The sequence below is a fragment of the Numida meleagris genome, chromosome 2 (assembly GCF_002078875.1).
Source record: "Numida meleagris isolate 19003 breed g44 Domestic line chromosome 2, NumMel1.0, whole genome shotgun sequence".
In the NCBI taxonomy this organism is placed as follows: Eukaryota; Metazoa; Chordata; class Aves; order Galliformes; family Numididae; genus Numida; species Numida meleagris.
The window spans coordinates 47,415,688-47,432,044 of NC_034410.1; the positions used below are offsets into that span (position 1 = coordinate 47,415,688).

The 16,357-nt window shown below is 40.4% G+C and overlaps 1 protein-coding gene across 2 annotated transcripts in view; it reads left to right on the plus strand.

The window, feature by feature from the left end:
* The window catches only part of DPY19L1 (dpy-19 like 1), a 48,112-nt gene continuing 32,060 nt past the window's right edge, over positions 306-16,357 (plus strand). Inside the window, exons 1-7 of one of the 2 annotated variants that reach the window (XM_021387156.1) lie at positions 306-519; positions 1,714-1,782; positions 6,081-6,105; positions 7,424-7,511; positions 8,129-8,266; positions 13,194-13,314; positions 14,821-14,914. In XM_021387156.1, coding sequence (XP_021242831.1) covers positions 1,731-1,782; positions 6,081-6,105; positions 7,424-7,511; positions 8,129-8,266; positions 13,194-13,314; positions 14,821-14,914 — 518 coding nt within the window. In that variant the 5' untranslated portion in view covers positions 306-519; positions 1,714-1,730. Of the gene's footprint in view, positions 520-778; positions 1,086-1,713; positions 1,783-6,080; positions 6,106-7,423; positions 7,512-8,128; positions 8,267-13,193; positions 13,315-14,820; positions 14,915-16,357 lie in introns of those variants that run through there. The other variant, XM_021387155.1, reaches the window with a different exon arrangement.

The window sequence follows — 16,357 nt, forward strand, 5'->3', positions numbered from 1 at the left end:
TATGGAGCTGCCCTGCTTGTGGGGAAGAAAACTCGGCTGTTGTCAGGTATCTAGCACGTGGCAGCGCAAAACCACTTTCAAACTACAGAAGGAGGGGAAGGAGGAAGTGGTTTCTGTGTCTGGAAAGCCTTTGGTCTGTAATACATAGCCAAGTCACCCTCCTTGTTAAAAACACGGGGATTTGGAGATGTGAAGCGTTCCAGAGAGACCTCCCATCTTTTTGGAGGAGTATGTGAATTCACTGAGGCGATGCCCACAAAACCAAAACAGTTCAGCTGCGGGCAAGGAAAAGGCAACTGAGAGAACCGCCGGAGGGCGGGACACGAAGAGAAGTAGGCAGCGGCAGCTCGCGCGGGGCGGGCGGACCAACCGCGGCCGTCCCTCCAGGGCGAGGCGAGCGGGAAGCTCCGCGCTCCCGCCCCTTCCGACCGCGATCCGCCCGCGGGCTCCACCGGCCGCAGGCAGGGCGGCGCGGTGACGGGCGGGCGGACGGACGGAGCGGCTCGGAGCTGCGGGGCGGTGCGTGCGTGCGCGCGGGGCGGAGAGCGCGGAGCAGTTACCGCCCGCCGTGGAGCACCGCCCCCGCCCCCACGTGGCCAGCCGGGCGGAGCGGGAGCGGCGCGGCGCGGCGGAGGAGCGCCCGGCCGCCCCTTCGGCCCGGAGAGCGGAGCCCGCCGGCTGCGGCCCCGCCCCGCGGCCTCCAGGCCCTGCCCGGGGGTGGGGGAAGCTCCCGGCGGAGCGCCGCCCAACTCGCCTCCCCTCCGGCGCGGCTCCCGGCCCCGGCGGGGACTATGCGGAGATGGCCGTCCCGACCCGAGGCGGGAACAAAGAGTCGCCGCCGCTCAAGCCCGGGCAGCGGTCGCCGGGCTCCAGCCCCGGGACCGGCCGCGGGGGCCCGGCGCGCTCCCCCGGCAGGCAGGTCCCCGGCGGGGCCCGCGCCGTGCGGCGGGCAGGCGGCGGGCGGCGGGGCGGCAGGAGCGACCCCCCGCGAAGCGGCAGGGCGGGGCCGGCGGGCGGCGGGCTTCGGGACGCGCCGGGCCCAGGGCCCCTCCGGCTGCTGCGCGTCTGCGGAGAGCGGCTGCGAGGTGAGGTGGGGCGGCGGGCCCTCCCGGAACCTTGCCCGCTGCCCCCGCCGGGGCTCAGTCCCGGGGCAGGGGGGCTCCGGCAGCCCGCGCCGCTGCCCTGTGCCTGTTTCCTCGGGCAGAGCCACGCGGGCGTCGGCGGGAATGGGGGCGAGGGGAGGGAAGGAACGCTTGCCGCCGTGACACCCTTTGGGCTGTCCGTGTGAGTAACTCTGTACGGCGGTCCCGCTGATCGCGCTGACGGGCTGTGCCGACCGCATCCGCGTTGCCTGCTTGTCTCTGTAGTGCTGCGTTGGAAGGATGGAGGGTGGTTTGTGCTGTAAAAGTCTGACTTGTTTGAACAAATCTGTCTGTAGCGCGGATATGCCCGACTCCCCTTTTCACCAGTTATTTGGTAGAAGTTATCTCGGGAATTAAAAACCCAGTTGTTTGTGTAGTCTCACAAATAGTCTCACTGTGATGGTGAGGCTGTCCGTGATGTACGCACAGCGACTTGCTTGCTGTATGAAATTCTTGCGGCAGTTCTGAAGTCTGGTCGAGATTTTTGCAGCTCGCTAACGCTGCAAAGTTTGAACAGATTCACAGAGGCTGTTCTCAAGCGATGCTTAAAATACTTGGTTTCTTTTGACAGTATTTGTTGATGACAGAATGGACGCCATTGTAAGAGCTGACAGCAAGATATGGCTCACTTTCATTCTGGGTGAGTAGAAGGAATATGCTTGGGAGAACTGTGTTCCTTTTCTTTCTTTTTCTGCAGCTGTAAGTCGTATCAAAATGTATTTAGAAGTGTGACTTGAAAAGAAAAATCATAACCTGGCTTACACTGGAAAAGGATCAGGAAATACCTTCCTTTGTCATTTTTTTGAACTTATGTGATGTCAAGACACTTGTTTGAAAATAATTGTTCAGGAGAGATTTATAGATCTCTCCTATGCAGTCATTAATTATGAGGAAAAAGCTAAAAACTGTTGATAAGTAGTCAAGCCAGCTTGTTTTGGAAGGATTGTGGCTGAAGGAACCTAAAGCTGTAGGGGGATGTAAATTCAAATATTATCTCTGGGAGTATTTGGGAGTAAATGGCAAAATGGCTAATGGCCAAAATCTGTGGAAAAGCATCTAAACTGCTTGCAAAATTGTATAAAAAATGCCTTCCTAAAGTCAGCAAATGTTATTAATAGCGTATTTAACAGATGCACAGTTATCTGTTCTCTAAAAGGTGTGTTAAAAGACTGTCAAGGAATTCCAATGATGCTGGTGGTATTGATGACACTGCCGGTGGTCCTTGTTGCCAGAGGGAGTTTCTTCAGTTTGATGGATTACCTTGCAAAGTAATGGCAGAAAAGCAACACTTAGCATACAAACTAATTGATGAATAAACTGTTCCTGAATTGCTTGCTTACTTCTGTTTATTCAGCATTTCCTAGAGTAACAGTTACTTGTATGACGCAGAAACATTTAACAGATGGTCAGAAGTGGGAGAATGCTTTAATTTGATTGAAATTTGAGACCAGATTAGGTAGAGAGCCTTATAATTTCTGGAGTTTGAATTTGGCTGCAAACCTCAGGTAGCCAGCTGAATGCTTCAGGGAGCTATTTGTTGATAGCTCCTTTTAATAAACCGGTAGTAGTGAATCTGTTATAAATAGCAATATGATATTTCCAGTAGTAAAGACTGTAAATATACTAAGTAAGTTTTAGTGGTATTTGAATATTTGTTGCTTTTTTTGTTTGACTTTAAGGTCCAGGTTTTGTAAATAGAGGCTTCTGCGATTGGAGCTTGTGTTGTTATAGAGTGGTTTTTTTTTTTCCTCTTAAGATTAACTCAAATGTAGGTGCCATATTAAAGTTGTCAGATTTTCAAGAACATTCTTCTACAATGCTTTTGCCAGACGTTTTAAATGATTGTTGAATTCAGGCCTAATTCTGCTTGCATGGTGTGGAACATCCTGAGTAAGGCACAGAAACAGTCCATGCTTACATGTTTCTCATTGCTACCTGTTGTCCTGTATTCCTACCTAGTCCCTTTGGAAATTTGGAAAGTATTAATCAGTTTCATATATGTTTTGTATCCTTTTGTATTACAGTGTCTTAATGTTTGTTGTTCTCTTGGTAAACGAATTGTGTATATCACAGCTTTTGAAGAATGGCTTCTTTCTTCAGTATTTAGCTTACAAAACTGGATTGCATCTCTTGTGTCTTTCACATTGCCCTTCGTAGAACAGGAAACACAGGATACAGATAAACACAGGAAGACTGAGCTATCAGATTTTACGTAATAACCTCAGTCTGCTAAAATCTGATCATATGCTTTGCTTTCTACGGTTCTTACACAGAGAGAAAAAGGCAACTGCAACTTCAGATACATGGTAGTTTTATATGTCATTCTAATGTTAAGACACTAATTTCCCTTCCCATCCCACACATTATTGGGATCAAACAGTGGTAATTTTAAGAGAGCTGATCAGTGTGCTTTCCATCCAAAACAAGCTTATTGTACGTCTGGATGCTGTCTGTTGACAGGTGTAGATTTGGACTGGTAGTGCAAGTCTATGAATCATGTGTACTGTCTGTTGAAATGTAAGTAACTACTTGAATTACTGAGTGATTATCAAAGGTTTTCTTTTTATGCTGTGATAGAGTGATATTGTGAAGTTCCATAAAAATGTTGGAGATTCTTAGAAAATAACTGTGATTGAATGCATTTGCACTTACAGGATTGATTTTTAAATACAACTCTTACAGGAGGAAAGAATAAGATTCAAATACCCTGTTTTCTCTATGAAATAAGTGGATGTTTGTGTTTGAAGTATCATTTACATATTAATAGATAGTTTATGTGTAACCTGAAAATACTGTATATGTGGCAAATTTGGAACTGTGAAATCTGAGGTCATGAACAGTACCAGCAGCTAATGTGCATTTATTGTACTCCTACTGCACATACTTACTTAACATGTAATCTGTTTCAAAATTGATTTCTTTTTTTTTATAGTTGGAGTGTGTGTGAGTATCATGTAAGCTTATTTCAGCATCTAATTTTATTGGGAATCTTAAAAATGTTGCTGAAAAATGAAATACTGCCTTATTCTTCTGTCTGCAAATGTGATTCTGTGTAATAAGTAAAAGGCAGGGAGTCTTCTGTTACTTTCTGCATAATTGTTGCAAAACATGCATGTTTATCAAATATGGCTTGCTGTGTCGGTCTTACAGCTGATGTGCTTACCTGGAATTCCATGTGTCATTTGCCTTTCTGAAAAAAATAATTTACAACTTCTCCATGAGAACTAATGTAGATATGCTTAGTATAAAAAATAAGACAGCTGCTGAAAGTTTACTAAGACATTGAGTTCCACTCATTGAGAACTGTACTGAGAAATCCTTTAGCTGTGGTTTTTTTTTCCTAGAAAGTATATGTAAAAAGACAAAAATCTAAAAGAAAGCTTATGCTGTTCTTTTTTAACTGATATCCAGGCCTCTGTTTGAGAAAACAACTTCAGTGACTAAAGTGGAGTTGAAACACTCTTTAGGGAAGTTGAAAAGTGGTATCGTGTAACCTTAGCTAGTATGTAAAAATATGTAGCTTGAGGTAAACGTTTTCCTTTATGATTGTATAGACAGGTAGTTAAATGTATTTTTCCCCTTAGATATTTTATCTTAGCATTTGTTTTCTGTCTTACCCATTTTCATTTCACTTATCTTTGTATACAAAGCTTTAACATGAAAATTGAAGTTCGTGAACATAGCCTGGTGCATCGTCACATGCAGTGACAAGAATAACAAGTACTGCCACTGATGGCAGCAGCAGCAATTCCAGGCTCTGTGTTAGAGGAACATGTGTCTTGGAAATGTATACTGGGGCACAAAGTGTATATTCAGTCCACTCCTCTTTCCAGATCAGTTTTGGTGTTTGGAGATGACTTTCTTTACTTTCTTTCCTGTTGTTCCTGCTTCTTGCCAGGAACAAGCCATCATACCTGTGTAACATGAAGTCTGAACAGGTGTGCCTTCAGTAGCTCTCTGGCTGTAGTCTCTGTGAGAGTGGAGTACTCTGCTGTAAGGTTCCCCTTTGTGCAAGCAACCTGAGCTGTACCTAGCCCTCCTGCCTGCTGGTGCAGGAGTGTGGAGATCAGCACCCTGGAGAGGGGCACGGGCTCAGCACCTCTCGGGCCCTCTACTGCACATAACCCATGTAAATAACAGGACCCTTTGCTAGCCACAGGGATTGCCTTGGGCTGAAGGCCACCAGTCAGCCTGACCTTTGTATGGCAGAGGGACACTGTGTGCCTAGAGAGCAACCAGGACACTTCTGTCTAGGAATGCCAGAGTACATCTGTCTTAATGTCTGTTGTTTATCCCTCACTCATGCTGGGTTTTTTTCCGTTGTGAGCTTTGGATACAGTGGGAATGCTGCTCATGCTAAGTGGAGTGGTTTCTGATCTCTTCGGATCATGTAATGCTCAGAACATCAGAGATGTGTGGTGTTTACCCACCACTTTATCACGATTTGTCGTGTCCATGGTTCCTCCAGATTACCTCCCTTATTCTGCGCCTTAGTGACAACAATGCAGATAGTCTCAAAATGGTCAAATGGAATGCTATTACAGAGTCTACCATTTTCATCAATTACAGTCTCAATTAGACTTGTGTTGGCATCTTAAAAATGTTTGAAAATATGCTATGTATAACTTCCCCATGCTTGTAATTCACTTATGTTTCTTCATAGCTGAAATGGGTATGTTAGATTCTGATGGATCACCTTGAGTGGTGCGCGATGCAGGTGGGAATGCTGCGTATTGCTGAATGTCGTCAGCATAATTTCAGATTTTCAAAGAGCTGTCCATAAAAGTTAATTCGGATGTTCCTATTCTTCTGCTGCTCTAGAAGCTGAGTACCTTCTGAGCATCTCTGAAGTAGTACTGTAATTATTTAGAAGAGCATGATTTAATGTTCTGCAATTTAAATATTTGAGTAACTTGACACCTTTTGTTTCCTTTACAGCTGCTCTTGCAGGAGTCCTACACTGGTAAGATTATATTTACTGTTTGAGAGTAATGTGGTACTTCAAAGTGTCATTTTGACTTATATTTAGACAAGCTATTTGGATAATTTATGTTTAGATCTTTCCTCTCGAAACCAAGTTGTCACCTCTAAGATGAATAATTCTGTTTTTATGAAGCTGATTTGAAAGGTTTCTTAAGCTTGTTCAGCTAAGAGTGAAGCCTGCTTTCCAGCTGGTAAATTATTAGACTCGTAGAATATCCTGTGTTGGAAGAGATTGACAGGAATCGTAGCTTAGCTGTGCAAATTCAGCAGCTGCATTTCCTGCAGACCTTTTTAACCTGAGTAGGTTTTGAAGGTCCAGGTAAATACGTTCAACTTCCTCCTTCATTCTGCTTATTTACACTGTGTTTTAATTTTTTAGTCTCGTGTTATATTTTCTTTGACCTTTGTCTAGCCAATGGTTTCTTTGTGTATAGAGAAACGGATTTTAAACTAATTTTTGTCCATGTAATTACTGTGTTTCAGGTTCCATCCTAAGCCTCACCTGCAGTTTTTGTATTTTAGACCTTAAACAGACTGGCTTCTACAGTGATTTTCACCCACCTGCTTTTGCAGAGATAAAAAGTAACAATTTCTGCCACTGTGTTTTTGTTTCCTAGCTCAAGAAGAGCTATTGATTTTTAGTAGCCTGTTTCTTGGTAATTCCTATTCCAAGGGAAGATTGTGCGCATTGCTTCATTGCTTTGCCTTTTTTTTATCCATCCTTTCTAATGAGGAAGCTTCACTTGGACAAATTTTGCCTCCAGTTATTTGCATTTCTCCTATTTTTTTAAATTTAATTTCCTAGTTTCATCCTTACTTAAATAGTATTGATAATGTCTATATATAATCCCAGATATCCGAATTAAAAATAATAGAAAAAATAGGAAAAATGAACACTGCTTACATGTGCATCATAGTAGTCCCACCAGTTTTTAGTCTGTGCTTCTTTTTATTTGTCAGACACTTGAATTTTATTTACTAATATGTATTCTTGCTAATTTGAATAGCGTTGCATTTTTCATCTTTAAATGTCTACTGTTAAAATGCATTTGAGTATTGTAACTAATTCCATAAAAGTGTTTAAGGAATTGTCTATGGATTCATATTTTTTTCCAGTTAAAGTTATCTGAATAGAGGAGAATATTGGCATGACAGCTGAGTAAAATAGCCGTTTATAAGCAGACTTTGGGTCTGTACTAAATGTCTTACCAGGTCTTCTTTGGTATGTATGACTTAATGCAGGTCCTAAAACTCTTCATTGAGTTTTCATTGTTTGTTGTTTTTTTTTTTTTTAACAGGTGGCACATAACAACTCTGTTTGAAAATGACCGTCACTTTTCTCACCTGTCAACACTAGAAAGAGAAATGGCTTTTCGCACAGAAATGGTTAGATTATCTTTTAATAAAAATTAAATGATTGGAAAACTTCCGTTCATAATCTTGTGATCATGAGTTTCACAGAATTTCTTAATACCTTCTGGATAAGTGAAATATTTTTCTGTCTTGCAGCTAACACACGTTACACTTTCACATTTCTCTCAGCTGATCACTGTGAATTTTTCTCTTCGCAGTTTGCTTGAAATACAATTTAAAAATATGGTTCTAGAGAATCTAAAGTACAAAACTGCAAATATCTTGTAGCGTAGCTTTGATTATATTCTTGCTATGCTGCATTTCTTAAAAGTCATTTTTAATTAATGTTTGCATATGTGTATTCCTTATGGCAGCTTTTATTTATTTTGAGAACTATGAAATATTATGCTAGTGCATAGTTACCTAAACAAATGAGAGATTCTGACATGTCATGAAGCAGAATGGAAGGAAGCCCACGTTGTTTCAGTAACACTAATAGAAGGATTTGGAAAATTGGGAAGTCTTCTTGAATCATTTTGTCCTGCTTGTTATAATACAGAAATCCTTTTAAAAATGATTCTTGTATATGGTGATTTGTGAAGCAGAAGTGACCTCTCTAATCATAAATAATCATTCTGTTGCCCTTGTAGGGTCTTTATTATTCCTATTTCAAGATCATTATTGAAGCACCATCGTTTTGGAATGGACTATATGCAATTATGAATGACAGACTAACTGAATATCCTTTAGTGATTAACACCTTACAAAGGTTCAATCTTTACCCAGAGGTAAGCTGTGTTTTAAAAGTAAGGTTCTCAAAGATTTGAGAAATCTTTGGTTTCTTTAGACTTGATTATAAATTTGTATGAAATATTACCGTGGAAAGTGCAGTTGTGAAGATACATTGAATAACAAAATGTGGCTTGACTATTGTATTTCAGTTCCAAATTTAAAATGTGAAAGTTACTTTGTACGCTGTGGTCAATTGCCATTGTTATTTACTGTTCTCAAAGTTCAAGTATGTCAAATCAAATGCGAATAAGCATCTTAGTATTTCATGCCCCACAGTTGCAATCCAGTTCTGTACTTCCAGTATATTTTTCTTCTTAGCTCTGGAAGTAGGTTGCTGACTTTGTGCACTTCAGGAGATAGGACATACGAAGCAAAAGTGGTATGTGACAATGTCTGCAGGGATAAAGATACCGAGAAATTATTTTGGCTTGCATTTTGTGTAGGATAACGAGCTAATGATTAATCACAGTTTACTGTGGCCCTTAAATCCAAGAATGGTAATAATTTATTTTGTTGTGGAAGAAATTCCTCTTTAGAAGACTAATTGCAGTTGTTTTGTATACGCTTGTTACCTGATTAGATAAAGTTCTTAGTCTGTTTTTTTAATCACTAAAAAGATGTCAGTAACTGCAGAAGTGTTTGATTTTCTCTCTTACAACGTTGCCTTTGTCTCTCAAACATTTTGCAAAGGGCAAACTCCTTTGATTAATCTTCATTTATGTAATTCTGTGTGTCAGGAACAACTTGTTTCTTGGAGAACTAGGGACTAATTATGGCTGTAATTGCTGGTTACTAGCATTTATACTCATTCTCCTGCTCTGTGAGAGCAGACCTGCTTCCAGGAGATGCATGTGTAAGAGTTCCTGGCTAACACGTATTTATACAATTCTCATTTAGCAGTTTCTTTTGCTTTTTATTTCCTTGCTCAGGAAGAAGTAAATGCCATAGACTAATGCTTTTGGTATTCTCTGATTGGTGTGTCTTGTGGTTGGTTGGTTTGTTTTTTACTCCAAAGGGACTGCAATTCAGTTCTAGAAATGCAGTGTTAGGAATGTGTGCTGTATTTGAATAATATATTCTCTTTAGCTGAGAAAGATTTATTGACTTCAGCTACAATCTGACATGGAAAAAACAAAGGTAACTGATCAAGTGAACTTACTCTTAACAGAATGCTCAGAATCACCATGAAATATGGTATGTTGGATGCTGAAAACAAAACAAGAGTAATGAAATGTGATGGTTGACATTCTGTTAAAACATTAAGTAGTTTGCTGTGCAAAATAGGTAGGCTTGTCTGTTTGTTTAGATTTTTCTAGAGTCTCACTGCCTTGTTGAATTTAGTGATATGTTACGAATTCATTCATCTTTTCTGCGCCTGTGTGAGCATGAAAAGCAGACAGTGGTCTCGTCAGCTCCTTTTAGTCACTTAATACTTGATCTCTAGCTTCCGTGTAAATACTTCATAATCTTATAGAATCATAGAATGGTTTGGGTTGGAAGGGACCTTTAAGATCATTTAGTTCCAACCCCCCTGCTGTAGACCAGGTTGCTCAAAGCCTCATCCAGGCTGACCTTGAAAGCTTCCAGGGAGGGGTACGCACGCACAACCTCTCTGGGCAACCTGTTCCAGTGTCTCACCACCCTTTTCTTAAATTTGTTTCCTGAATTTTCTTGTTTCTACATAACTGCATCTAAAAAATAATCAATAGGAGCAACTTGACTTTTAAAGCCCATTCTCCAGATTTATCTAGTTTGACTTGTGATAGATGGTTGGAAGGTGCTTGTGGATTTATTTGTTGACAGTGAATTTTTTCCTCCTGATACCCAGTATCCAGTTGGGTTTTTTGAAAGTGTTTCATTTCCTGTTTAATTTTTAGGAGCCTTCTGGCTTTTTCAGTGCAATAGTTAGCATTAAGACTGAATTTTAATAATAGTAAAGGCTTTTCCAGTAGCTGTATAGTGAATGATGGGAAGTGACAGAGAGATAATGTGTTAATTTCATGCTAATAGCCAGTTTGCTGACTGGCTGTTCACCTTTACAGGACAGGAGGTATTTCTATGTGTGGCAGTAATGATGAAAATTTGAGTTGGAGAAATGAGTGTTTCAAAGACCCATGTAGTTCGGGGTTAAGTGCTTAATCAAAAGCAACTGGTAAAAGGGATTGACTTTTCTACATGGTCTTTAACAGCAAAGGACTGGTCCATAGAGGCTCTCCTAGGTCTAACGGCCAGTCTTTTATTTTCCAAGTTTTGCATTTACTGACTTATTTGATACAATACAGTAGAAATTCCAAAAATGCCATTGTGTTCTAATTGACCTAGCAATTTTGCGCTGCTGGCTTGCTTCCATTTTCATGCTCATGTTTTAACTGTTTCATGTGAAATAGCTCTTGGCAAAAATGTTTCTGTTCTTTGTATGAAGTAGTTAAAAGTCTTGGGGATGGGGAGGCTGAGGTTAGGGGGTATTCATGTGTAATAACATCTGCAGCTGACGTAAGCACTTGTGACATAAAAAGATTAAGTTGTATCTTTATTGTGCAAGATTTGTTCAGCAAGAATGCTTTATTTCGCTTAGTGTAAAGTCAGCTTCAGGGCTGGTGATGCAAGTATGCTGGACAGATATCCCTAAGCTTTCATTTGCACTCTTTTGGCAGTGTACAACCACACTTAAGTGTTAGGAGAAATGATATGGAGTTGGTTCCCAGTCCTATTATTGCTTATGTGGAGAAGGGGCGAGTGTCTAAGTTGTGTATGCACATATGCACAATCAGTACCAGGACACAGACGTTCAGGAAACTCCCAGGAATTTGGGATAGTGTACTTTGCAGGACACAATGTTGAGGCAAGGAGTCTGGGTCTAGACAAAAAGGTGTAGCTATATTTTGCATATACAAGGTTTACCTTATGGGAACGTGAAGAGCATAGATAAATTGAATTATGATGTCTAGAGCCCTAGTTTGAAAAGATAATCTAACCATAGAATTGCAGAAAAATTGAATGAAGGGACGACTGAATATCACCTAGCTGCACCACTCTGTTTTAAGCAAGGTGAAATAGAGTAGGTTGCTAAGGACTATCTATGATTTGGTTTGGAGTATCTCCACCTCACTGGGCAACCTGTTCCAGTGCTTGACCATCTTAAAAGTAAAAATGAAATAAATCTTACGTGTAAGCGGAGGGTCCTGTATTTCCGCTTGCGCTTATTGGCTCTTGTTCTGTCACTGTGTGCAACTGAAAACTGTCTCAGAATTCTTTAGACTCATAGAATGGCTTTGGTTGGAAGAGACCTCAAAGATCATCTAGTTCAGACCCCTCTGCCATGGACAGGGTTGCCAATTCCTAAAACAGGCACTAGATCAGGTTGCCCAGAACCCCATCTAACTTGACTTTGAACACCTCGAGGGATGGGACATCCACAACTTCTTGGGCAGCCTGTTCCAGCACCTCACCTCCAATATTTCTCCCAGCATCTAATCTAAATCTCTCCTCCTTTAGCTTAAAACCATTTCCCCTTCTCCTATCGCTATCTACCCCTGTAAAAAAAGTTTATTTCCCTCATATTTATAATCTCTCTTTAAATACTGGAAGGCTGTAATGAAGTCTCCCAGGAACCGTCTCTTCAGATTGAACAAGCCCTCAGCCTGGGCTGCTACTGCAGCCTGGAAAGCCAACAGGATACCGGGCTGTGTCAAAAGAGGAGTGACCAGCAGGGCAGGGGAGGTGATTGTCCCTATCTGTTCTGCCACTGTGAGGCCTGGGGTCCGCAGTACAGGAAGGATGCAGAGTTGTTGGGTTGAGTCCAAAGGACGACCCCAGAGATGATTGAAGGGCTGGCTCTCCTATGAAGAAAGGTTGAGGGAGCTGGGCTTATTTAGCTTGGAAAAGAGAAGGCTCCTGGGAGACCTCATTGCAGCATGTCAGTACTTGAGGGGATCTTACAAGCAGGAGGGGAAATGACATTTTACGTGGAGCAGTCTGACATGGAAGTGCGTATGAAGCAAAGATGTGGAATTGAATTCTGCCATGTGGAAAAAATGGACCCACTGACATTCATCATTGCTTGCTGAACATTAATGGAGACCAAACAGCGCATGTGAGTACAGTGAGCCTGTGCAACATGCAGGCTCTTGTTCATCACTGGTGAAAATGCATAGCTAACGGTGGTGACTATGCTGAAAAATAGTGATCTGTAGCTGAGAATTTGCTCTATCAGTTAGTGTTATTGTGCTCTTTCTATCTGTTTTAGTTTCCATGGAAACAAATAAGAGGCATTACTTTCAAAGTGACCTATGTTTATTTTATTACCTATTGATAGCAGACCATAGCAGTGAGAACTGAAAACAAACAACTGCCTCCCTCGCATCCACCTGTCATTGGCTCAGCCCTGGCCAGTGGCAGGTCACTTTCACAGCCAGCTGGATCTGGCTGTGATCTGACATGGGGCATCTACCTGGCTGTGCTCACAGAGGCCACCTTTGCAACCCCCCGCTACCAAAACCTTGCCCCATAAGCCCAGTGCACACCTTATCAGGGATCAAGTTATTATTCCCTGTATTTTCTTCTTGCCCTTCTTAAATATGTGACATAACAGTTTTATTAGTTGCACGGGGAAAGAATAGGTGGAATCACGCTTTTTGTACATGTTTTCTTTGACACAGGGCTGGGACCAATAATGCTGCAGTGGTGAAATATCTTTTCAGTCTAGGGACCTCTGGGTTATAACTTTCAGAGCAGCTTAACTGGAATGGCCACATTATTAATTTATGAACTCTATAAGTCTGTTATATCTGACAGAATATCTTGGTAGTTTTAACCAGTGACTTTGCTGTGAGATGAGTCACAGTTTTTCTGTGTGTAAAATACTGGTGTTTTCTGTGTCAGGTGTTGAGTTTTCAGAAACTTCTAATCCTGTTTTCTACCTAGGTGGTCCTTGCCAGCTGGTACCGCATATATACTGCTGTTATGGATTTCCTTGGTGTACCAACAAAGATGTGTTGGACTGTAAACAGAGGAAAAGATCTTAGTCCTGTTGAAAGTTGTGAGGGTGAGTTGGATTTTGTTTTGCTTTCTTCCCACAAGCATTTTGCTGTGCCTTCTAAGATCACCAGTGAATAGAATGTGGGCTTTTCTTGTTAGATAGTTCAGCCCCTAATCTAGGCTGGACTGCTATACTGCGCTTCAAATGTGCATAGCTGTAGTCTGAGCCTTTGTTACATTGTGCTAAGATCTCCTATGTACTATTGGAGGCTCTGTAGATGCATTAAATTTCTGTAGCTACTGGAGAATCTGCAATTTATTCTAAGACAAAAACTTACCCTCTGTATTTTTTTTTCCATAACTAGAATGTGAGGAGTAGAGCAGGAGGGGAAAAAGATATCTATAAGGCTCCATTTTGGACAATATTTTGTGTTGTGACCTAATGTTCAGTGTAAGAATTTCAACCTTATGTCTTGGACTTGATACCAAAACTTGGATGCTGTCGCTTTCTAGCTTTTTTAAAAAAATTCCTTTTTGAAAATTTAAAGTATTGTCTTATATACTAAGCATTATGCAATGGAAGTACTTCACTGAGAAACACAGTTGAGACATTCTACAGTCAGTTTGTAAAGTTGTTTCATTTTACCATTTCAAATGTTTTTGTGTGGTCACACATCAATATTTTTTTCTTTGCACAAAACTGTACAAACTTCCTCAAGAGCTTCAGTGATTCACTTACACCTTTATTGGTTGTTTATTGCTTCTGACAAAATTAAATTACCATTCCTGGTGTTCTAAAAAACAGCAACAGCAACAACAAAAACACAACAAGCCACCAACAAAAAACCAAACCCCACAGCTATTGAGGCTACCAAGTTTGGTGGGCATATCATCGTCTTTTTTGGGGGGAACTGTCATGCTGTATCTTCAACAATGTTGAATAAACATTTCTGTGTACCAGACTGAAGTTTTTGCTAGCTTTTCTATCGTGAACAAGGCTTTTTTAGCTGTTGTGCAGAAATGATTGGAGGCAGGAGGATTTAAAGAAATAACAAGAAAAAGAAGAATAGGCATGTGAACACAGAAGTGTTTGTGAATGAATGAATTGAAAGATGTGCATTATTAGAACATCTCTTGGCAGCTAATGAAGGAAAAAAAAAACTAAGAGCATTGTGTGTGATACATTTAAATATATGTTTATGCCTGAAGTGAGAGTATAGGGAATACAAACTAGATCTAAAAGCCTTTATAAAGTCAAAACATCTGTAGAGAATGTTGCTATGGTCATGCTTATTCCTTCTATGCATTTCAGGCTTTCTTTGTAGGTAGTGCTTCCCTCCTGCCCGAATACTATGCCTCTTTCTCCCCTTCTAAATTTATTTATTTACTTAATTTTAGGAGTGTAATCTTTTCATTTGATCTTCCAGGAATCTTGGTTACACTTTTGTGGGTTTTTTTGGCTCATTCTGTAAATATGTTAAGTTAGCATATGCAGTATTCTTTATTATAACGATTGTGTTTTGTTCTACAAACTGTATGTACTTTCATGTATATTTGTCTGTTTGTTTATTAGGGTGGGGAGACCCTGCTTCCTTTTATGTTGCTGTGATTTTTCTTTTGAATGGACTAATGATGTCACTGTTCTTCGTATATGGCACATACCTCAGGTAAGGCAGTTGAGACTGAGTTATTTAATTGGTGTTACCAGTTTGCTTTTGAAGTAAAACAAAAAAAGAAAAGTAGATGCTAAAATATTTTGAGGATTTATTCTTTGTACAGTAGTCATATTTTTACTGGAATATACATTATCACTAAAAATTACCTGGACAAAGAATATTGTTTACTAAAATATATACTGACGCTACAAGAACTTGCAGGAGATTTCAATGAAGTGGTATCATGTTGATACCACTGGGTTGTGGATAAAACTAAATACTAAGTAGTTTTTAAATAGGTTTTTGTATCATTGTGCTCTTAAAGTTATCAATGTAACTCATACTTAAAAAAAAAAAAATTGAATGACACTACACTTTTAACCAAGACTGGAGTTTTTACAGTGTTTTTCTTCCATTAATACTGAATTTCTTTCAGTTTTAATACAGCGAAGGGGGTGAAGTATTTTGGAAGGCAATGCATTCTTTTGCAGACATACTTCCCTTTTTCAGCGAATTTCTGTTTTCAGTATCTGTCCTTAAATTTCAGGAACTGTAACATACTTTCATATATAAAATAGACTTCATGTTCAGCAGAAAAATAGAAGCAGAAATATTTGTACCTCTATTTTCATTTGCCGATTTTGCAGAAATGCAAAAAACTGCTGTGTTTTCCTCTAAGTGAGGTGATTGTTTTTCCTTTTCTTTCCCTGGCTTCACTGCCTTATTCTCTTCCTCTCACTGAAGCATATGGTGAAAGTTCAGATAAAGAGCAGCACAGGATGGGAGCTGAATGTGACAGTGGAAAGAGGAAGTTGCCTAGTGTAACTATCAGGCATTTTGGGGTAAAGCATCTATGTTTGAGTTCCTTAATGTGGAAAATGAATCTGTCACTTTTTGAGGAACTAGGTATCTTTTGAATATTAATATCATTAACTTGTCATGTTTCTTTAAAGGAAAGTGTATGGAAAGCAACGTTACATATATTAGTGTATTGAAAAGACAGTAATATCTTAGTTTCTCAATGTTTTCGTTAGGTAACTTTTGAGTATCGTAAGCAGTTCAATTGTAAATATAAACGATCTGCAATTTAGGTAGTCAAGATGACTAGAATATAAATTATAGTACTTTCAACTTGTAAGCTACTAGTTAGCTGGAATTATAAAAAATAACAAAAGACTGTGCAATTTCCTGCAGGTAGGATTTTGATCTTATTTCTCCTCAAGGCGTTTGTAGTTGGATACCAAATCTAGATGACTGCTTAGATATTGCATGTGTTCAGAGGTTCCTCTTAGCCAAGGAAAGCCAGAGTCCTTAGGCTTTTCTTGAGAGTGTGAAAAATAAAACAGCTGAATCTGGAGCAATGCCATTCTACTGTGGTGAAGTAGGTAATCTTAAGAATTGGTGTAGGTCTCTCCCCTAAAGCTGATCTTTTTTTTTTTTTTTTTTTTTTAAATG